The sequence below is a fragment of the Ictalurus punctatus genome, chromosome 3, assembly GCF_001660625.3.
Source record: "Ictalurus punctatus breed USDA103 chromosome 3, Coco_2.0, whole genome shotgun sequence".
Classification (NCBI taxonomy): domain Eukaryota; kingdom Metazoa; phylum Chordata; class Actinopteri; order Siluriformes; family Ictaluridae; genus Ictalurus; species Ictalurus punctatus.
Window position 1 is genome coordinate 23,213,930 of NC_030418.2, and position 22,601 is coordinate 23,236,530.

The window sequence follows — 22,601 nt, forward strand, 5'->3', positions numbered from 1 at the left end:
CCAATTAAGTGCCTTAGATCTTGTTTAACACTATATCCACATTTCCAGGTTAAGTTTACAAAAGATAAAGATTTAGTAGCCTAGTGTTTAGTATAGCCGGGTAAAATGTTATTTACTGTATGATTTTCAACATGTTTTTTAATGTTCATTTATATTAAAATTCAGTTTCTCAGTGTTCTTACATGGTATGTTTTATGCAGGCCACTGCACGATACTGGTATATTGGTAGTACAATAATAATAATAATAATAATAATAATAGTTGTTGTTGTTGTTATTATTATTATTGTTATTGTTATAATGGCATATTTACCGACTACATAAACACATAAAAGTAAATAAAAATACAAAAGAAGAAAAGAGGAACCTCAGCGTTTCCTCTGCTATGTCCGGCCAGTGGAGAAGAAGGCTGATGTTTCTATTGGCTGGCTGCCTCGGGCTCTTCCGCTTTTCCCGCTTGCCTTTAATAGGAACCGTTTTACTACCGGGCTGAACTGTATTTTCACTGCTGAACATTTCACTACGCACTATATGCGTGTGAATTTAATATACACTGAGCTTTTAAAACTCCTTCTACGCTACATCTGGGGGGAAAAAAGGTATTTACACTGTATTATTAGCCTACATAAAATGGCTGCCTGCTAACATCGAAGATTGTCTTTTTGTGATGATCAGAAGCGGTATAATATTTACACTCATTAACTCTCATTACAAATTACGCTATATATAGATGTCAGTCGTCGGCACCAATAACTCGATAGTTTACAAATAACTGTGTTGACAAATGACAGCTATTCTCTGTTATGTGTGACAGAAGACGTTCCTTTGTTAACCCTTTAGTCATTTGTCCTTTACAGATAATGCCTACATTGAAACCTTTCCGTTTCATCAGCTCCATCTATTTAGGGCATACTACAGTAGCTCGAGAGCTATTATTAGTCTTTTCTGACCTGCCGCTTCTCTATGCTGTTTGTTTAAGCTTGCTTCAGGTCTAAATGATGAATGTGATAGATTAAACATTTAAAAGTTTCCAAACTACCCTATGCAAACTGCTGGGTCTGTTGCAACCTCAGGAATATAGCCTAGCTTGCCATAAAGGCAGGTCATGTACAGTATACTGACCAAATTCAATTATCTTAAATACTGATTTAAAAAAAAAAGAAAAAAAAAAAGGCTTTGATTGGCCAGTTTATAAACCATTGGGTTAACCATTATAATGCACTGATTTATGCACTCCAAAATCAAAGTGTTGAATTAAGTCCAAGAGAACACACTTGAATAAACTTGTAAGAGCTAATGCAGCACTGGGGATTTTGCTGTATTGTTGCTGCTCTGCATTTTGGTTCAGTGCTCTCAGTCATATAGTTGCCATGGTGGTGTCCAAACACGCAGGCCTCTATGTGACAGAGTAGCTTCTGGTAGGTGTGTATACATTACAGAGACCCCATGAGATTTATTATAATGTACATACAGCAATTAAACTGCACCTATTATGGTTTTTCAAATATTACACTTCATGTAGTGTGTTAAAGAGCTGTTTGTGAATGTAAAAACATCTGCAAATTTTTTTTTTTTTTTTTTTTTTTTTTTTTTTAAATGAAAGTGTCAGACAAACGGAATTATTGACTCCCTAAAGAAGGAACCGATTCTGAACAGCTGAAACGAGTCGTTAGTAACTCCGGACTTACTTCCTGTATTAACCTACGTAGGTTTGTAACAAAAAGCCACGCTTCTGGTCTTCATTGGCTGCTCGCTAACAGTGGTAGATCAATCACAACAGACTGGGACATGACCAATCAGAGCAGAGTATGCTCTGAAATGAGGATTTTAGAATGAATCCTTTAGAACGGATCATTTAACGAGTCGTTTGTGACACTGGGAAAAAAGGTAATACTGCAGTTTAAATTATGAGCATATTAAAGTGTTATTTGACCTTGGATGCATGTAAATCTATTGTATGAGACCGCTAAAACAAAATTAGGCACGTTTCAAAACCATAATAGGTGTGTTTTAAAGTTTCACATTTATATTTCCACTGTAGTTACAATGCCAAGCCTTCAAATATCAGTAGCGTTAGCACAGCCTAACTTACAGCCAAATCAGCAGTTCACTCTTTGACTTACATGTAGACCATTTTCAGTTTGACCAAATATCTATTCATTCATTCATTCATTCATTCATCTTCTTCAACCATTTTATCCTTGTCAGGGTTATAGTGGAACCGGAGCCTGTCTCAGGAACACTGTGCACAAAGCTGGGATGGAGGACACATGTTCACATGCTCATTCACATGCTCATTCACACCTAGGCGATATAGCATAGTTACAATCCACGTACCATCTTTTTTTGCGAGGTGGGAGGAAACCAGAGAACACAGAGAAATGCAACACGGACATGGTCAGAACATGCACAGAAACTCCACACAGATACCTGTATTTCAGGATTGAACTGAGTACCTTGGAGATGTGAGGCAGCAATACTACTCTGTGTGGGACTGCTACAATATATCTGACACATGATTTTATAGCAGACTGACTTCCAAACATCTTTTGTCCAAAATGAACACATTTAAACATACGTACTGTATACCAGTAATGCCAGTTTCCCTTTGTCTTTTGGCAGCCCTGGGTCTTGAAAAACACACAGGTTTTAGAATTGATGTACATTGTACTTTAAAGCAATGTGTTGGACTCAACATGTGAGTTGCTTTTTAGACAAGCCATCCTCTAACATTCACCATGGAAACCAGAAGTACCTGAAATGACTGAGCCAAACAAATGGGAAAATGGCAAGAGTGGGCTTCCACAAGCATTTCTATCTGCTACAGAGGTTTAATTCAATTCATGATAAAAATGCACTGCAGTTGGATTTGATGGAGATAGATATATGCAGTACTTAGAGTGTGGATACACGCATCTGATTGCTTCTGGGTGAAATGTTGTTTATGTTTTCTATTTTTTTGTTTATATTCATTTTCAGACTTTCTCTTTATATTGTCTTTTGCTTTGGTTTCCTGGAACATTCTTGGCAGATTGTGCCAGTGTACAAAGAGCAAATTTAATCTTGAGTAGCAGGCAAGCCTGAGCATGTGTTCTCGATGAGTTTCCTGAGCCGTATCAAGTAGCAGCCGCATCATTACATTTAACTAAATGCGTTTTTCTTTTCACATGCAATGTCCTGTGAATATATAACTTTACTGTGTGCTTCTTTGTAATGGTACTTTTTCAAACATATAGTTATCTTACAGGTGATGTTGACGCCTTACTTTTTGTTCACCTTATTTTGACAGTTCATCTGTCCTGCTGAGGACAGATGGGGCATTATTGGCTTTCGGTGTGCTCCTATGGCTCTGGGAATTGACTGAGCTTTATCTCAGATGGAGGAGAGGAACTATGGGAGGCGTAGAAGCAGGATCCCTGCGTTTATTCGCAGTGGCTACTTGAGACACCTCACACAGGAAGCCAGTGACAGATCAAGGTCACTGCATGGCCTGGACTCTAAGGACTTCGACAGAGAGAGTAGTGCTAGCAAAAAAATTGTTACCATGGCACCTACTTCTAGGTACATGACAAGCAGGAGCTTGTATACTGCTCGAAAGCCACTGATTTCAACAGAGCACCAGATTTCAATCCTGAAGAATCCTCTCACACATGAATACTCAAAAAGGGTAAGTTGATAATGGTTATACATTTCATTTAGTAAGGTACTAATGCTTGTACATTTTATTAATAAGTTGCTAAGGATTTAGATCTGATTAGGTACATTATCTAGGAATTTGAAACTTGGTATTTGCATGATTGTAGATAAACCTTGTGATTAAACCTGCAGAAAAATGTACATATTCATTTTATACATTTTTATAGCATAGTGCTATAGGGATTTTGTATAAATGATAGTTTTATATATATGGCAACATATTAAAACCTTATTTTATTTCATTTCACAGCTTCACATGAGCAATGTGGCAAATTGTCAAACACAAGGTGGAAGGACAGATTCTAACATGTTGGATAGCACAAGTGTTCCCAAGATCATTGCTTCTTCTCTTTCAGCAACCAGAGAAGACCTTTGTGCTTCCTTGAATTTGTCAGAGCTTAGGCTGTGTTCTTCTCATGAGGAACCTAATTTCAGCCCTGTTCCTTCAGCAAGCAAAGTTGAAAGTAGGAGCCATTCTAGTTCCCCTTTAGATGATTTGAGCCTTACAGTACCATTAAGCCCTAATTGGACTTCCACTCAGAGAATTTTTCCTCATTCATACACTTCCCAAACCCGTACCTCCCAAAGGAGAAGAGCATTTAAGCAAGAGAGAGACTCTCAGATTAACACTGGCTTCTCACTAAGTACCAACAAGAGCTACTCGTCTGAACCTAAACAAATGTCCCACTATCAAACCACTTACTGGGCCTGTGCTATCCCCAGTACCTTACCACCTTCTCCAGACCGCAAGTCTCCCAGCTGGGACCCTGACAAGGAGTATCAGAACCTCTTGGATTATACATACCCTCTAAGGCCCAACATGACCAATACCTGGAGTTCAAGCGAACACAGGTCGGGAACTGATCAACCTTTACAAGACTCTGGCATTGAAGTGGACAGTTTTCTCAGCTCGTCTAGTCTTTCTTTTTTGGAACAGCCTGTTTCTGCAATGAGGCAGGGTAGATCTGGTCCAGTGTCTACTCAAACACTTGGATTCCAAAATCCGAATCTGAGGAAACTGGCACATTCCAAGTCATCTGACATTGGAGTGTCTAGAAGCCTTAATTCCTCACTGGAGCAGGTGGGTTTATCATTGGAAAGTATGGATTGTGTTGGGAAAGACAGCTTTCACTATAAGAAATTTGGCATCTTTTCCACATCCAGGTCTGCTCCAACCTTTATCAGGTCCACAAGCATCTTACCCCGTCTGGGGTCACTTGGCGAGTGGGATGAAGAGTTTCTCCAGTTGCCTGAACAGCTACTGGAGATCCAGGATCTTTCTCAGAAACTAAATGACATCACAGCACAGATAAGTCAGCCAGTCACCACCAACTGGGAGTCTCTGCAGAGGGAGAGTGCCTCTGTTAGGTCTTCATCAGTACAAATGGAGAAACAGGCAGCTGAGGTCTCTTGTGTGCAAGGGTCTGCTGAAGAATTTCCTCTCACAGAACAAATGAAGAGAGTTGATAGTAGAATGCAGATAACCAGAGATGTGGGGGATCTGAGGGACCTGAACCAGAACCTGAGGGATGTGGAAGCCATTGTGGATGAGCTGAGTGGAATGTCTTTGTATGAGTTTAAGAGGAAGACAGAGTCTGACGAGGTAGCGGAAGAGACACAAGAATCCCTCTTGCGGTACTTACAAGTGAGTTGAAACTTTGTGTTGGACTGAATGAACTGCCAGTGATGTGGAAGCTAATCTAAATAATGTAACTTTCTTGTCAGACTTTCTGCTCAAATTTAGAAAAACTGATCCACTGGTTGCACAAGGTGGTGGAGAAGATAGACGTCCTTTCCCCTCCTTCAGTAGACATTGAGAGTGTTAAAGCCTCTCTGGCTGACTATAAGGTCAGTATGATGAATTGTATATAAGATACTAAGATGTCATTGTCTGATTTATTGCAAACATGTCATACAAGTTATTTTACTATCAACAAATCAATGAATCAATCAGTTTATTATTTCCAGAGTTTTCAGGAGGAAGTCCAAGACCACAGGCCACTTACTGCATCTGTCCTTCAGACTGGAGAGATGCTTTTGTGCTGTATGAACTCAGCTTCTCCCTGTGAGTCTCTATGATAGATGTAATCTCTGATAGTGACATAATATTCTATTAATATTCATTTTTACTCGTATGTATTACAAGGCTAATTAGATATGTAATTACATGTTTTATGTCTGTTCCCTCTAATTTATTATTTATTACACTTTTGTTTTTTTTTGTTTGTTTGTTTTTTTACAGAATTTGTTAAGTTGCTAAATATGACACTTTTACCGTTTACATCTGTCACCCTATGTTTATTTCTATAGGTTTATTTGTTTGCTCAGAGATTGATAAAATGTGTATATTGTGTCATGTTAACAGCACAGCACTAGATAGACAATACTCTGATTTTTAAACATTTTAAGGGTCTTTTTCATGAGTCATGTTTTTCTGAGAATTTTTTTTCTAAAACAAGTCTGTATTATATTATGACTTTGTAAATGACTTTTAAACATAAGTGACTTTTGAATATGACCCTACTTACATTACTCACTTTAGTAAACAGAAACATATATGATATAAATTATTTTGCAATTTCTTGAATAGAAAACTAGCTAATTTATCCAATGATTTTTTTTAAGTGAATCTGGACATGTATAAATCTGTGGTCTGTTTAAAATTTATATATCGAATTATAATACTAGTGCAATATCTCAGCAATGAGATAACATTATTAAACGTAAAATATTAATGGGGAAGGTGCCATGACTAATGTGTCCCCTGAGGCTGCTGACTATTAGCATATTTTCTAATTGAAATATTTAATTGGTATTCATAGGCTGTACAGTCCCAGTGTTGTAACAAACAAGTCTTTTTGTTTGTTAATAGCACCCCCTGGTGGACATTGTCTTAAAAATGTCCTGAACGTTCTCAAACGGAAGTAATGCCTCTAGATCCCCTCTCAAGTCCCAGAACTTTTTGTATTGTGCTACTGAACCTTCAAAAGGATCAAAGTGCAGTTAAATGACTTTCTTGTTTACTTTGCAAAAGCACTGCCTCATTTTTCCTGTGTGTGAGATACAGTTATAGCACTGCAGTTGTGAACAAATAGTACACTGTAATCCAATACCACAGTCATGTGTGACAGCAATCCAGCTTCAGAATAAGATCACGCACACGACATAAAGTCAGTACTGTTTTTGTTCCATTTCCTTGACATTTCATATCACCACCAAACTGTGGTAACCTTGCACTGCAAATATGTACATATATAAAAACCAACATCCTATGTTATTACAGTCTATCCACCTATCACTCTGTTTAAATAATAACTTTGTCGTCATATATTCTCTTACTCCCATGGGTATCCAGTTCTGAAGGATACACTGACGTTGATAGAGAGGCAGTCCCATGCATTGGAGACTCATTCAGAGTACCTCTTCTCCTCGATCCTATCTACCATGGACTGTCTCACTGAACCAAACTCTCAGGACGACACAGGTAAGCAATGATCACTTAAACTTTTGTTAGACAAACCTGAGCTCAGATGTTTACATGTTTGTTAAATGTTTCCATGGTTGCCTTGATGAATCACTGAAGAATGTGTTCAGATATCTCAGAACATTTATATTGTACTATATGTTGAGGCAATTATAAAATGTGTCTATTTGTGTACTAGCTGTTTATTGGGTATTGATTTACATTTAAATGGCTGCCATTGTAGATAGCTAGTCGCCTACGTTTAGTGGGATATTGTACTATAAAATCTTCATTCTCTTTCCCAACAGAAGAGACGTCATTCAGCAGTCAGGATCAGTAGAGATCAGTGTACCTGTGTCCTCAATTAGATGTCTTTCAGGACTTTTATGTACAGGTGCTGCAGCATGAAAAAAAAAATCTGAAGCAAAGCAGTAACTCTGAATGGTTGAGGTATTTAACACTGTGCAGTTATTGTACATTTATGGTTAATATAAATGATCTGTATTTTTATCACATCTTGCCATAATTACATTTATGGTTACGTTTGTACGTTACACTTTAAAATGTTTACTTTGAAGCGCTTTCATGTTATACAGTACTTTAAGCACACTTGTATTGTATCTCAACTGTTACCACAGATGCACTTTTAATTTTGCACATTCGCTTTGTTCAGTTACATGTACTGTATACTGCTCTTATATTACTAAAAGGTCACTCATCATCATAATAGTATTATTTTTGCAACACTTTATGTTACAGTGAAGTGCTTTTCTGTCCTGGTACACATCAGGAGCTCAGGTTTTTATGGCTATTCATTAAGTTTTAATAAAGCTCACTGGTCCTCAATAGCAGCCCTGCAGCTTTAATTTCTCAGTGAGCAGAAAGGCACACAGTACATTGCTATCCAGGCAGCACAAGTGTGTGCCTTTTTAAGCACCATAATTTAAATGATATACAATAATCCACCATGAACCTAAATATTATGTGTGGTATTACAGACACTCCATGTTCAAATAAAGAATCTAACTATTTTTGGATTATAGACTAAGAAAGAATTGTCTTTGTTGCAGTTTTCTATCAACAATAAACTTTGTACAACCCATTTTTCTGTACCATGTTCTGTAAATAAGTGTTTTTGTTTTTTTTTAGCTTGTGCCTTTAAATGGGGTCTTGTGTGTGTATATATAGAATTATTTGAATACACCTAGATGACTGATTTCCCCCCCCTACTTTTTAAAATCATGTTCAGTTGTAAGGCAGTGTAAGGATTTTAATGTTTTAAATTTTAATTGTTTTGAATACAAGGAAACTGTTTAAAAAATACCACATCTTGTTTGGTGCATACATTCCATTCTTAAAGAGTACCTGAGATACTGTCTCTAATAACCGCAAAACAATCCGGTTCATAGTTTTGCGAGGGAACACTGGATAATCGTGGAGGCAGGTATCCAACGGATAACGCACTGCATAATAGCCAAGGTCTAGCAAGGTCAAAAATGTATACTTGGGCATCAGGCAACACAAACTATATGCCATACTGTTAACACGCTTGTTCACAGCGGACTTCAGTTGTCTTTATTATGAAAAATGAGAACATAGTGTTTTATATGCAGTTGGGCCACTTGCAAGAAAGTCCACAGGTAATGGCTAACTTGAAACTGATTTTAGATTACATTAGGAACAGTTTCTTTTCCCGTATGAATGTTGAATAAATAATCAAAACACATACATGGTCTATACATGTTCCATCAAGAATTGCAAACATATCTGCTATTGTACAGTGTGGTGGTACAATATTTATTTTTACTTGTTTGTTAGATGTTACATGTAGCGCAACAAAAGTACAAGTCTGCAGCCACAAAGTAAATACAAAAGTTTTAAAAGTAAAACTACTTCGATAATGTCTTCATTTCTACAGAACTGGCACTTCGATCTTACATATATATACATAATGTATATGTACATATATTTCACTAGACTTTTTGATATTGGACAGCCACTGTTGTGCAGTTGGTTAAAATGCAGATTGGCATATCACCGTATATGGGGACAAAAACCTACACATGCTGATATTAACAGAAAAATAATCAACACAAAAAATAAAAGTAACCAAAAGGAAAAGAAAAAAAAGGAGTCGTCATTGTATTTTGACCACAGTAGCCCTGCAGTAGGAATGCGGTGAAATGCAGTGAGAAATACACACAATATTCCTTAGAAACCTGCACACAGACACACAGTTGTGTGAAAATGGAATCTGTCTGGGGTTTTTTTTTGGTGGGGGTCAGGGAAAGGGGTGGTTGTAGGGGTAGATCAATGCAGCCCCAGACCATTACCAAATATCTGACCTGTTAACATGTTTAAAGGGGGGGGGCCCGGTAAGGTTGTAGATTCTTCTATTGTTTTGTTGGTAGTGCGGCTACATACAGTACAATTTAGGCAACTTAAGTTGTTTCCTGTCTCTTGATCTCACCCTTGTCTCTGTGGAAATAAGTGGTCTAGTTCTGTTTCTCTGGTTTTGTTGGACATTGTTGCTTGGGATTCTGGGACATTTTGGTAGGAGCATGGCGCCCTCAGCAGCAGCCCCCAGGCGCAGGTTTCACTGGAGTGCTCTGAATCTTCACGTTGGACTTCTCCGTGCCTCCAGTTGTTGCTCCAGGTCCCATTCGCTTCTTGATCTCAGCAGCCATGGTCATGAAGGCCTGCTCCACATTGGTGGCGTTCTTAGCGCTAGTTTCCAGGAAAGGGATCCCAAGGGAGTCAGCAAATTCCTGGAGAAAGACAAAAGGTCTTTTAGTTCGTACACGGTAACAAACTCTTGAATCAACAAATGTTTAATAAAGAATAGAACACTGCTGGGACGTGCTGTTATATGAAAATAAATAATGACAAGGTGGTGTCATTCATAGGGTTACATACAACTCAGCAATGATTTTTTTTTCTTACTCAATGAAGGGAATATACTTTTTATCTGTAGAAATGTTAGAAATGAAAAAAAAGCGTGTTTACCTTTGCCGTTGTGTAGTCCACCACTTTTTTTGTTGTTAAGTCACACTTGTTGCCCACCAATAACTTGTTTACGTTTTCACTGGCATAGCGATCTATCTCCTGTAGCCACTGTTTAACATTATTGAAGGACTCCTTAGGACAAAAAAAGAAAGAAGAAAAAAAAAAAATGAAAAAACTGCGAGATCAGCATTGTGAGGAGGCCACCTAGTATCAACTTACAGTCTTATCATAAACATGGTGCGGCTTCGGAAAACAGCTATAGTATCCGGCAGTCTTACCTGGTCTGTAACATCGTAGACTACAATAATGCCATGTGCTCCTCTGTAGTAGCTCGATGTGATTGTGCGAAACCTCTCCTGCCCTGCTGTGTCCCACTGTAAAGTGTGGATAGAAAATAAAGAAATAAAAATCCATTATGAATAACAAGAATTCAGACCCCTTAAAAGGTTGGGTGTTTAAAATCCATACATCACAGGACTCAAAGACAACTGAGATCAAAGCTCTTCTGCATAAAATATTCTGCATTATTTTGTCTACCCCAACATGTAAACATGTAAAAATATATGATTAATGAAAGTTCAATTTAAAAATCTTTAACCATGTCAATATGAAGGTGATCTGAGGGAGACTTACGATTTGAAGTTTGATAGTCTTTCCATCTAATTCTATAGTTCTTATTTTGAAGTCCACACCGATAGTGCTAATGTAGCTTTCTGTGTATGTGTCATCCTGAAAAAAATAATTGTACCAAAAAGAAAGAAAGAAATAAATAAAAATATGATGACTATTAGGAATCAAAGCATATTACATTTCAAAGTTTTTTTGTCTAAAGGTGACAGTTTGATAAGCTGTGTGAACACAAAAAAGTAGCTGAAATCTGCTTTTCCCCCCCCACATAGCAAGACATCTTGACTGAGTTTGTTCAGACTGTAATCAAATTTGCCTGCATAGTCACATTTCAAGTAAGCTGGTATGCCTACATTTAGTAGGGCAGGGTAAAAGTTTAATATAATATAACATAAGATGTTAATATCAAGTCATGTTCTGAACATATTTGGTATAGACAAAATTGACAAAAGCTCTGGAAAAAAGAAAGGAGACAGGACATGTCCACATCGCTCCAGGACCAAAGACTCGCCACCAAAACCTACTGCCATGCTGCTTTTGTCCAGGTTCTTTTTTTTGACATCAATAAACAGTGCCCCATGAGGTTAAAAATAAATACATAAATAAATAAAAATCATATTTAGGTCGCATGTCTAAACAAACTGGTTATGTGATCCACGATCCACTATTATGTCTCATCATGCTTGTAGTTGAATAGGGATTTATGCAATGCTTCCCAAATTACACTGCACTGTGCATATGCATGTGGCTGTCTTTATCACCCAACATCAGCAATGTGTCAGCTGCTGCTAAAATGGGACGACCGCCAGTTATAGTTGCAAAGATAGCAAAAGATATGCATCTGGGCTTTTTTTTTTTTTAATCGTCTCACCCTAATCATGAACTGGTGAAATGCCAGCTTCTTCATTCATGAGAATAGTCTCCCAAATATGATTTGGGAGAGAGAAATAAGCACCATGCCATTACTGATTTTAAAAATTGTACTCATGTGGGGCTTTTAGTCAGATGCCTGTTAACATTAATGATACCTACAAACACCAGTGAGAACCATCAAGACTGAACAATTTGATCTCAGCAAAAACCGGAATTGAACAACAAGGCTCGTAATGTGAATAACACCGTATACAGTGAACACACGTCAAACTCAAGACACATCAACTTCTGTTTTACACCTGAACTGGATGTAAGCACTTACTGCAAATCGGAGGAGAAGACAAGACTTTCCAACACCGGAGTCCCCAATCAAGAGCAGCTTGAATAAATAGTCACTGTGGAAAAAAGAGCAACAAAAAGAATTACACACTGAGGCATTGAGATATTATGATATATTTGAGCTACAGCTACAGGAGATTAAGTTACGAAAATGCCACACATCTCACATTAATTCTTCTTTGGCAGGATGTAATAAGAGGTAATGTTAGAGACTTGTGGCAGGACACTTTGCAAGTGTAGTTAACATCTCAGGGAATATATATGTGATATAAAAATTATTAAACACTGTCAAAACACCAGCTGAATTAACTGATTAGACATATCCGAGAACTTGTCTGGGTGTGGCCTTTATATTGTTATAGGCAGGCTTGATTAACATGCCTCTGTCTGAAACTCTGTGTCAGCTACACTAGTCTTCGTCAATTAAACAAACAGCAGGAGGGGTTTAATACAGTACATTAGAGCTGTAATGATTACATCACAGTATAAACATTATCAACTCAAATATTTTACATGATTAATGTATTGTTATTTTAAGTAGAATGTCTGGATCTGTCAAAATAAGAAGGTAACTTCACAGGTTAAAAAAAAAAAAAAAAAAGTAAAAAAGTACAAATTATTGATCACAGAGTCTTGCTCCTGGCTTGGAGATGCAGGAATAATACAGCCACCCAGCGAACCCACAACTTCACGAGTAGGTCAAATATGCCCCACTATGATTTCAGATGAGATGAGTCTCACTATTTAGCCTAGGGTTTTGAATTCCTCATATTTTAATGCTGCTTAAAATTATTACGCAGTACCAGTTCTAATTGTAGGCAATTATCAGATTTAACACTTGCCAATTTAGTACAAAATGGGGAACAATGAATACTGTTTAGATTCTGGCTTCCTTCACCAGAGGTTGGTCCCTGCATATTTCCTGATCTGACCTGACTTAGCTCATACAGGAACTTTTGTATTAGAGGCATGAACAGGGAAAACAGATCAATAGATTCTTAGGAAAGGGATTAGGACTGGGAACCACTTCACTAGTGTGTGAACTGAATAAGTACATTTTAACCACACACCAATGATGGGCAGGTTTGAAAAATAAATCTGTAGAGAAATCTAAACGATAAACTTAAGACTATTCAGAGAAACACTGAAGCGTGACATTAGTGTATGACATTATATGATAGCAAATATAGCGACTTATAAAGCGGTACAATGGCTGGTTCTGTGCTTATGGAGCTTGATGTTAGGAAAACTTGAGTAAGCAGATTAAGGGTTCCTCAGAGGGGGAATTTAACTTGCTGTGTTCAAGCCCCTAAACACTTCTTCATAGTGTTTCCATTTCCAACTGACTGACAAGGCAAACATAATTGGCTGAGCCACATGTTCAATTTCAGAGTAAGGATCTGCATTCCCGTGTTTGATGTAGAGCGCTTGGCTGGCTTCCACTCTGTTTTGTATTCATGAGACAACAGAGAGAGATGAAACTGTATGAGGAGAAGCATGCTCAGTTTCTGTACAAAATATATAAATTAAGGTTCCTGTGCGATTGCTATTGAAAATAATTCAAATGAGGCTGAAACAGGCAAATCTAAAGGAAATTCTGAGGTAAGGTTAAGGTTTGCTAAAAGCACTCAATTACACAGACCTCAAACATCACTTCCTCTAAGAGAAATGTTGTCTGTTTGTTTGTGTTTTAACACCATGCCAGCTTCTATGGCTATTTTCATGAAGGGAAATGTCTAAAGGACTCTATATAAGGTTCTAAGATCTATTTTTCTTAAAAACTCTAAAATTGCATTAGGTTTGACTTTGTTAAAAAAATTCTTCCAGACTGTTGACTGAATAAAAAAGGTTTCTCAAGGGGTTAAGACAAGTACAATCTAATAAAACATGATTCAAGGATAATGGATTCTGTCAAAAGGTACATGTTGGTGAGTCTTCTCCTAATATTAAAAACGTGTGCGTCTCAAGATAAATGATAAATGAAAACACCAACCTAACTATGCTTCCTGTAAACAGATCATAAACCCTGATGTGACCTTCATTTCTGACAGAGTATGTAAAATGTATACAAATCAAACCGTATTGATCATTACAATCTGTGTATATATACACACACACATGCTTTTTTACATTTTTGACAGTAATCCAAATATTTAATTCCAAAATGTTCCCAATTGTTTGTTTACATAAACTGGCTTCTTCAATATATTCTTTTTTTGGTCACTTTATTCCCTGTTTAAATACAACTACCATTCTTTTTACGTGCTTAGCACAACCTTGCAGACTAAAAGTATTTCATCAAAGTAATAATAACTTATTATTTTGTGCACATAACAAAATATATTACGTACATGCTGCTGTACAACGCCTGCATACATGTGCTCCAACAACCTGCTCTCATGTAGGGGGTTTGTATGTTTGGTTATAAACTGCTTTGTGACAGACACAAGGCATACACACCTGTATTTAGAAAAGCACTGCGAGGTATACGAAACATGGTCAACGTCTAAGAAAACTCAGGTGAGGTTGTAGAATGTTTGATGTTTGACGAGGGGTGGATATTTGGAAATCCTGTTTTCAGAGTCCCAACAAAGCTAAGTAAAGTATGTATATTTGTGTCTGCTTATCCACCTGATTCAGTTTATTTCATTGGTTCAGCTGAGGTGCCTTGTACGTTCTCACCCAGTCTCACTGCAATAAATTTGAGTCATACTCTCCTCATTAGGCTGACGACAGCTGACAATAACTGCTGCTGTGTTCTACACAGACATCCAGAACAAAATGTGTCAGCATATTTTCGGTAGTTTTCCCAAAAATAAAATGTTTTCTTTCTTCCCCCTTCTTCTTTTTTTAAATCTTCACATCATAACGCAGCAAATTCACACAAAAAAATTATGTTCAATACTACCTCTTAAAAGCTCTTCCATTTAGTAAATCTGCTCTTTCGATCATGTACAACAGCAATTCTCATAGAGGTAATTGATTCGTCTTTCTGGTTTAGTCATATGAACGCTGCATCTTGTGTGAAATTTTTGTAAACATACTGCACTGGTACAATGTCTGCTGATATGAAATAGTAGCATTGAATTTTGACGCATCCCTACTCCCTAAACAAAATAGAGCAGGATTAATTTAGATTGATCGTTGTAAACTCGCTTTAATGGGCTATGTGTTTTACATATTAATATAAGGAAAGAAAAATATCTAGGCTACACAATCCTGATTAACATCTACTGTACTCTTTATGGAAAATATGCCTTTTCAAAAAAACATCAAAAGAACTAAGAGAGAAGAAGGCATTGGCAATACAAGCAAAACCCACCCTCATAAATCTTTCATTAGTACGATATTAAAAAAAAAAAAAAAAGTGGTACGATGTAAACTGCAGGCAACACATCCCAAAGGCAAGTGTCTTTCCAGTTGTTCAGGATTTAGCATAAAAGTTCGTAAGAGCAGTGTCATCTGGCATGTGATCTGCACATGACTAACACACAGCTGAGCAGAGGAAGGGTGGCTTCCGTTCCTAAACCTGAACTTTTTGTCTAAGCCCTGTGAAAGACTGATGGCTTCACAAACAGTGAAAACAATACCTAGGCAAAGGTGTGACAGTGGTAATGGCAGCACTGTCTGTCTAAGAATAATGAACCAAAGCATGAAGCACTATGAGGCTGATCTGTGGTCTATGGCCAACCAAGTAACACGTGCACAGCATCTATTCTTTTCATTTCTGTTTATTTAAGCGCTAATGTAGGACCAGATCATATCTGAAATATAACAAATGTGGTTGAACCATTAACAGATTTAGATTTTTATTTTATTTCCACACACCAATAAATACATGATGTTAACACACAAGGTATTTGGTCAACAATAATTACTATTTACTGATCGATTAAAACAATCATTTTCGTGCAGCCATAATCACGAAAAGAAAGAAAGGATAAGGATTTTTTGTTTTGTTTTTTTTTAAACTGACCCAATTGCATGATCAGGTAGGTTTAGATGGTAATAAAAGTGTAGAGAAATGTAATAAGCTACAAAATCCTGAGTAAGATCTACATACACTGTTGTCTGGCTTCAGTAAACAATTGGACCAAGTGTGAAACATATAGCCAATCTTTAACTCTAGAAGTTTACATTTAGTTAACCTATAACATAACCTATATGAATCCTGTATGCCGAGGGTTACAGAAAGTGAATAGCCAGCTGGATAGTGTGAAACATTTGGTTACCAGAACTGACAAAGTTACTCAGTGAAAGTGTGAAAACAGAAAAATCTCTCATTGTTAATGTGACTCTAGTCTCTTTACGTTCTATTTATTATAATAAACCACCCTCAAATAAAGAGTCAATTGATTACCTTAACAACAGCTATCCAGCGTTACATATTGAACTAAATGGTAACACCTGAGCTACATTGTCACATCTTCCACTGTAAATATAACAGTTAGCTGGATACATTACTAACCCGGCAACAGTAAAATATAACTACAGTGGGTAGACAAATCAACAGTTACCGGGGTTAAACGGCTAGTCAACCCAAACGGCTAATAAGCGATTGCTAGTCATTACTTAAAACTAAATGTAAACGTCGCCAGGTATAAAAGCAATAATATAACTACTAATAAGACTAATGCCAAGCTAAAATGTCTCGTTCTGACACAGCCAAGCAAGTCGCCTCTGCTGACAGAGAACTACAGTAGTAGATAGTTAACCTGGCTGGCTGTCAAACCTGACCACTGATGAAAAATTTGCTAACGCTAGCTTGGTAAGACCTAGCAGGCTATTCCGTGATTAATGCACTTACTATTCAGGATTCATCGTGGATTAGATACTGTGAAGTAACTCCTCTTCTTAAATAACACTTCGGTCGGCTTAAACGAAGTAGAAACAGTCAATCTCCTCCGATTAAAAAAGTAACTATCCGGCTAGCTACTCCCTCAGACCAGCAGCTCCTCGTTTGAAACCCAAAATGGCTGACTGTTCAACCAGGAAATAGCGGCTCTTCAAACACACTGCGTCACTCACCACTGGCTCGGCTTCCCGGAAGTAGTAGTTCTATTTTACAAGAACAGGGACGTATACAGCTTGAACAAGACAAACCTAAAAACTACAATTCCCTACACGGCAAAGAATTGGTAATGAGTTCATAGTTGTTAGGCCGTCTCACTCGCTACTGCAGCAATCCTGCCCTCTATCATAAAATGTAAAAATTACGTCATTAGTGAAACGTGGCATAGACTGGTGTGAATATGAATCACTGATCAATATGTGTGTGTGTGTGTGTGTGTGTGTGTGTGTGTGTGTAGAAATCAGAAGTCAGATAGGTTATTTTTTAATAGTACAATAAGAATAAAATATTATCATTATTTCTGATCAGTGACTGCCTGTAATTACAGCCCACAAACATTAAGTAAAAAACAAAACAAGATGACTTACAATAATAAAATACCAAATTATATTCATTTAAAACAAGAATACAAGTTCTGTGTTGACACTAACTAAAAACATGACAAATTATACAATGAAATTCATTTCTAAATACTTCAGTACAGTGGTAATTATGTATACAGAGCACTATTATATAATTCATACTGCTGTACAAAACATAATATAATACAAGATTTTTACCTCTTGAAATTGTATATTTGAAATGTTTCTAGTAATATGTGGAGAAAGAAGAGGAAATTTAATAAGATAGGACATGTTTTTCCACTGAATCCATTCCCTGGTTCCAGAAAGTATATGGGAATTCCACTGAGGAAGCTGCACCAACCTCTCCCTGAAAGAAAACAGCTGATGTTTAGCAATTACAGATCACCTTACAGATGCTACTGTGATCCCTAATATATTTCCTATTTGTTTTCCCTTCAGTTGTGTAGGAGGTAGTATGCATACTAAGATTGCTGTAAGTGACTTGTGTGTGTGCTAATGTGCTCATAATTCTGCTCTGTATGCGTATATAGAAATAAGGAATGCATACAAGGAACATTCTCTTGAACATACAAATGTATCCAATTATGGACCTAACTGATTTAGACTGTAGTGGACAATATAATTCATGTACCTTCAGGTTTAAGGCAATAAGCCCAATCTCAAAGCATTTCTCTTCTCCTGTTCTTTTCCTTATATCAGCAAGGACAGAACAACAGGCTTCTTTAGGAGACAAACCCTTGTGGGCAAGGACAAGAAACAAACTGTAGGTTGATCTGTGGCAGCTTCTCTACATTTCAGCACAGAATATCACTTATGGTTGGATTCACACATGATCTCATAGTTATGCTTTTAAAAGTTGATATGCGGTCAATTTGTATATGAAAAACTGCAAATATTAATCATTTCAAAACAATGAAATAAAAAGTTTATATGTATCAAGATAAAAACCATACTGAGCAGTAAACATTAAACTAACCAATACAAATGTATTGGTTGTATTTAAAACTGCATAAATCCTCTTTGGTACACTGAGGTGCAGTGTTCAAAGAAATTAGCTGGTACGTTGTTCCATTATTATATATATATATATATATATATATATATATATATATATATATATATATATAGATAGATAGATAGTAATTTTGGGGGGTGGGGCTTGCTACAGCAGGTAAAAACACACACAGCTTTAATAATGTGGTGAAATGTGGTCTTTTAAATATTTTTTTCTTTTTCTACTGATACATGAATGCAGCAGACATAAAATAGGCATGTAAGACAAAATCAATATTAAAAACTGTACATGCAGTAGAATGTGTTTACATCACCTATCATTCCTTATGAACATAATAGTATAAATTGATATTCTTTATTAACTAATACCTTTTATAAAGTACTGATTACATACCTGTCTCATTAACTGTACAGTTTGAAAGCTAGGACAGTAGCACATGATTTTGTCCCCATCACCTGATGCTGGGTTAGACAAAACAGCTTCAACATTAAAAATACAATTAACAATACTGAAACAATCTAATCCATTTTGTAGCCTCTTTATACAATCCAGGATAATATGATCTATGTATAGTGATATGTATTACTTTCAATCATTATAATCATATTGTATATTAGTGGAGAAATGCAGAATCTGATAAGATAAAGAATTATAGCGCACCAACCTGCTGCAGCACCCACCTAAAATACAGAAAGAAGGATTAAAGTCACACTTCCCCAAAACCTAACATTACATTAAAATATTCTCTTATTCTCAAAACAGTAAACTATATTGATGTGATATAGATATCACTAATACAATATGATATTTAACTAGCTTGTTCTTGGTTGCTGGAACCACCTCCTCCCATAAAAATAAATTACTGTATGCACTATAAAAAAAATACATTGTAATACTTCTGCTGCAGTGCAAGATGAAAAACTTACTGTGTGGTCAGCATATAGGCCACAACCAGGAAGTGGAGAGTCTCCCACCCGCCCTGGAGCCTTGAAGGGTTTTCCTGATGTAGAAACACCTTAACAATTTATTAGAACCGCATTAATACATTATGCATACATAATAATAATAATAATAATAATAATAATAATAATAATAATAATAATAATAATAGATTTATATAGCACTTATATATATTATATTTATACAGAACTTTTCTAGGCACTCTAGAAATGTTCCCATTCCTTTTAGTCCACAATGACGAACATACTGTCCAGGACATCCAGGTTTTCCTCTGACCTCTATAATCTGGGATACTCTTCATAATTCAATAAACAAACAATTAAATAAGCATGTAAGTAAGGTAACAGCTGATTCTCAAATCCAGTTTGGATTAGAAAATGCCATGGTATCATCCTGTACAGTACTTGGATGTGTTTCATCTAATGAGATGAGAAATGTTACTCATATTTGCATCATCTGCATATCTTCAGAAATTGAATGGGTCAGTTAAACAAGGCACCATTTTGCATAATTCATTTTTATATTTTTGTTCTCTTATTATCAGCGCAATAAAATAGAATAAAACAAATTATTGCTCTTATTTTCTCTCTTTCTCTCATTTCTCGGTCCATCTCCCTCTCTCGCCTTATTTCTTTCATTCTTTCCTTTGGTCTTTCCTGTTTTTTCCTTCATTTCTTCTGTTATCCCTCCATTATTTTCAGCTCATCATCATCAAGCAGTTTGTATTTCCTTCATGCAAATATTAAAGCAAATTATTCTCACCAACAGTTATGTTTCCTGTAAGATCCAAAGCTATGAGACCTGTAAATAAATACATGACAGCCTTACTCTTCTCTTTTCTGCTTAGTAGTGTGAACTGTCACAACAGACAGCCTCACAAATTAATTTTAGTATTACTTCAATAATTAATCCCTTTATACATTATGTCAGAAACTGCTCAGAGTAACAAATGTGCAAATTCTACCTAATACAACACATTTGTCCCTGGAAACAGAATAAGTATAAACAAAATACTGTAAAATAAAGCAGTTTCTTAATGCACTATGGGGAAAATGCAACTGAATGGAGCAAGATAGGATAGGTTATGATAATGGAGATGAGACTTCTATTGACAAAAACTGGCATAAGCACAACGCATCATAAAAACAGCTTCAAAATATTACAGATAAAGTAAATTATCCAAATTATTTACAGGTACAATTCAAATGTACTAAACTGAAATAAACTGATTAATTTGTGCCTCTTTGACTTCATTACTGACTGAAGCACGAAAAAATATAAAGGGCTCTGGTGCAGACTTACCGACAGTGTCATGGCCACTGACTTGTTTCCCCTTTTCAAGAAATTCCTTAAGGTGTGCATCAAATAAAAATAAATTTAAAAAAGACAAAATAAAATTGTTGTAGTATTGGCTCTTGTATTTGTGAATGGTACTGGCCTCAGCCCCTAGCTTAGAGATCCACTGACACTGTAACTGACATTGGGTGTGAGTACCTGATATGCAGTGGCTGTATGGTTTGAAAGCATATTGTTATTGGGCTCAATGGTAAAACCCTGTTCCCGTGCAAAAACTTCAGCTCCTTCGCCAACTAAAAATCTGTGAGGGCTTCTCTCCATTACTAGGCGTGCTACCCGACATGGCTGCCCTACCCTGACAACAAAAAACTCATATAAGTTAATTTATATACTGCAATCAAAAGAAAATGGATACAATTTTGCTGTAATCAAAAAATGGATAGAATTCATTTTAAATTTCAGCAGCATGAACAATATTTTTAAACAGTAGGCCAAAACACCCTACATGAAAAAAAAAACCCTGAGAAAACATAATAAAAATAATATATTCAGATGTTCATAACACCATTTGAGTCTGAAATATGATTCAACTTGTCTCTCTTTACCCACGCAATGCAGCTACTGCCCCAAATCTCCCAGGCACACCTTCCATTATTGCTGCATCACATTCAACTATTCCCTTGTTATTGGGGAAGCCTCCTCTTCCAACTATATAACGGCCTGTCTGCACGTCATTCTCAACATCTGAAAAATAATAATACATGGTCCCAATATACATTGTAATTTTGCAACAGTTAAATACATTGCGCCTCAACGGCTCTGACAAACTTTGTCACATTCCGTGCTTCACAACAGCACTACTGAAAAGTTTTTCAAACAATTTAATATTGATATCACATAACCTATCCACAAGCGACATTACTCCACATCTTTCACCCCATAAGGGAACGGACTGGGACTTATGTTTGTTCTGACACTATACTTTAAAGCATATACATGGCATTTTATTTACCTGAAATTGCACTCTCTACAACATCAGTGGAACTTTGTCCAGCTAGGATCATGCACCGCATTCTTTCTACAGCAGGGAGGGAGAAAGCCCAAGTGCCCACAGCAGCCATTAAGCGGTCACTGTACATATGCACCCAGGTACAGCTTGCTCTTTTCAGTGTTGCCTGAGTGACCTCTCAGGACCTGAGCAAAGAGACTGAAAAACAGCCTGCAGGTGTGAATTTTTTGCGGGTCATCTATATGTAAAAATGTCATCCAGATAGTGGTCATCTATATGTAAAAATGCAATAGGTATGGACATTTATAACTATATTTGACAAAATTAGCAATTCAGCTTAGAGAGTGTACTTAAAATTTAATACACATATAAACAATCCCAAACTAGTAGATACAGTCTACAGTCTCATGGCTGCAATACAAAGGTAAAGAAGCAAAATTCAGGCATCAAATATGTCTTGGCTGATTGTGTAAACTACAGAAGCCCTAAATGCAAAACAGTCAAACCCTTTAACCTTCTGTGTGGAGTAAATTTTGTGGTCTGTGAACAGATGCTGAAAATATCTTTAATAAGAGCTAAAACATAGCTGGATATTTATCAGATATTAATCAAGAATATAGTGACTAATGATTCAATTATCAACTACCTTTTAAAATAAATAAATAAGGTAAACATGCCCTTACTATGTATTTTAATATTATTTGATAATAATTATGATTATGTTAATGAAATAATCTTTAATTCTATTGTTTGATATTCATCCTTGCCTTCGACGTTGTGCACTCGACGTTACAGCTAAAACTTGACGATTGTTGACATTTTACCGGAAATATGGAGTCCCCAATTCGCGCAAGGCATCTTGGGGCCCAGGGATATTAAAAC

General features: G+C 36.5%; 3 protein-coding genes across 4 annotated transcripts; 1 reads left to right on the forward strand and 2 right to left on the reverse strand.

Moving 5' to 3' along the window:
• The first annotated feature begins 402 nt into the window (after positions 1–402).
• Positions 403–8,260, forward strand: cep68 (centrosomal protein 68). The gene is made up of 7 exons (XM_017464177.3): positions 403–598; positions 3,289–3,666; positions 3,946–5,340; positions 5,421–5,543; positions 5,664–5,760; positions 7,051–7,179; positions 7,467–8,260. Exons 2-7 carry the CDS (start codon positions 3,376–3,378, stop codon positions 7,496–7,498), a joined length of 2,067 nt encoding a protein of 688 aa, XP_017319666.1. The 5' UTR covers positions 403–598; positions 3,289–3,375; the 3' UTR covers positions 7,499–8,260.
• A 671-nt stretch (positions 8,261–8,931) lies between these two features.
• rab1ab (RAB1A, member RAS oncogene family b) lies at positions 8,932–16,996 on the reverse strand. The gene is made up of 6 exons (XM_017464180.3): positions 16,811–16,996; positions 11,987–12,059; positions 10,798–10,893; positions 10,443–10,538; positions 10,165–10,296; positions 8,932–9,926 (listed from the first exon to the last, which is right to left on the reverse strand). The coding sequence occupies exons 1-6, from the start codon at positions 16,822–16,824 to the stop codon at positions 9,729–9,731; spliced, it is 609 nt and encodes a 202-aa protein (XP_017319669.1). The 5' UTR covers positions 16,825–16,996; the 3' UTR covers positions 8,932–9,728.
• Positions 16,997–17,322: 326 nt separating this feature from the next.
• zgc:153169 (N(4)-(beta-N-acetylglucosaminyl)-L-asparaginase) lies at positions 17,323–22,581 on the reverse strand. Of its 2 annotated transcripts, none has more exons than XM_017464178.3 (11): positions 22,487–22,581; positions 21,723–21,917; positions 21,316–21,454; positions 20,909–21,065; positions 20,717–20,762; positions 20,177–20,215; positions 19,381–19,469; positions 19,119–19,134; positions 18,848–18,933; positions 18,071–18,175; positions 17,323–17,785 (listed from the first exon to the last, which is right to left on the reverse strand). In XM_017464178.3, exons 2-11 carry the CDS (start codon positions 21,847–21,849, stop codon positions 17,693–17,695), a joined length of 897 nt encoding a protein of 298 aa, XP_017319667.1. In that variant the 5' UTR covers positions 21,850–21,917; positions 22,487–22,581; the 3' UTR covers positions 17,323–17,692. The 2 variants fall into 2 exon arrangements, with proteins under 2 accessions (XP_017319667.1, XP_017319668.1); XM_017464179.3 differs by having other exon boundaries at positions 18,848–18,915; positions 22,487–22,580.
• Positions 22,582–22,601: the final 20 nt, after the last annotated feature.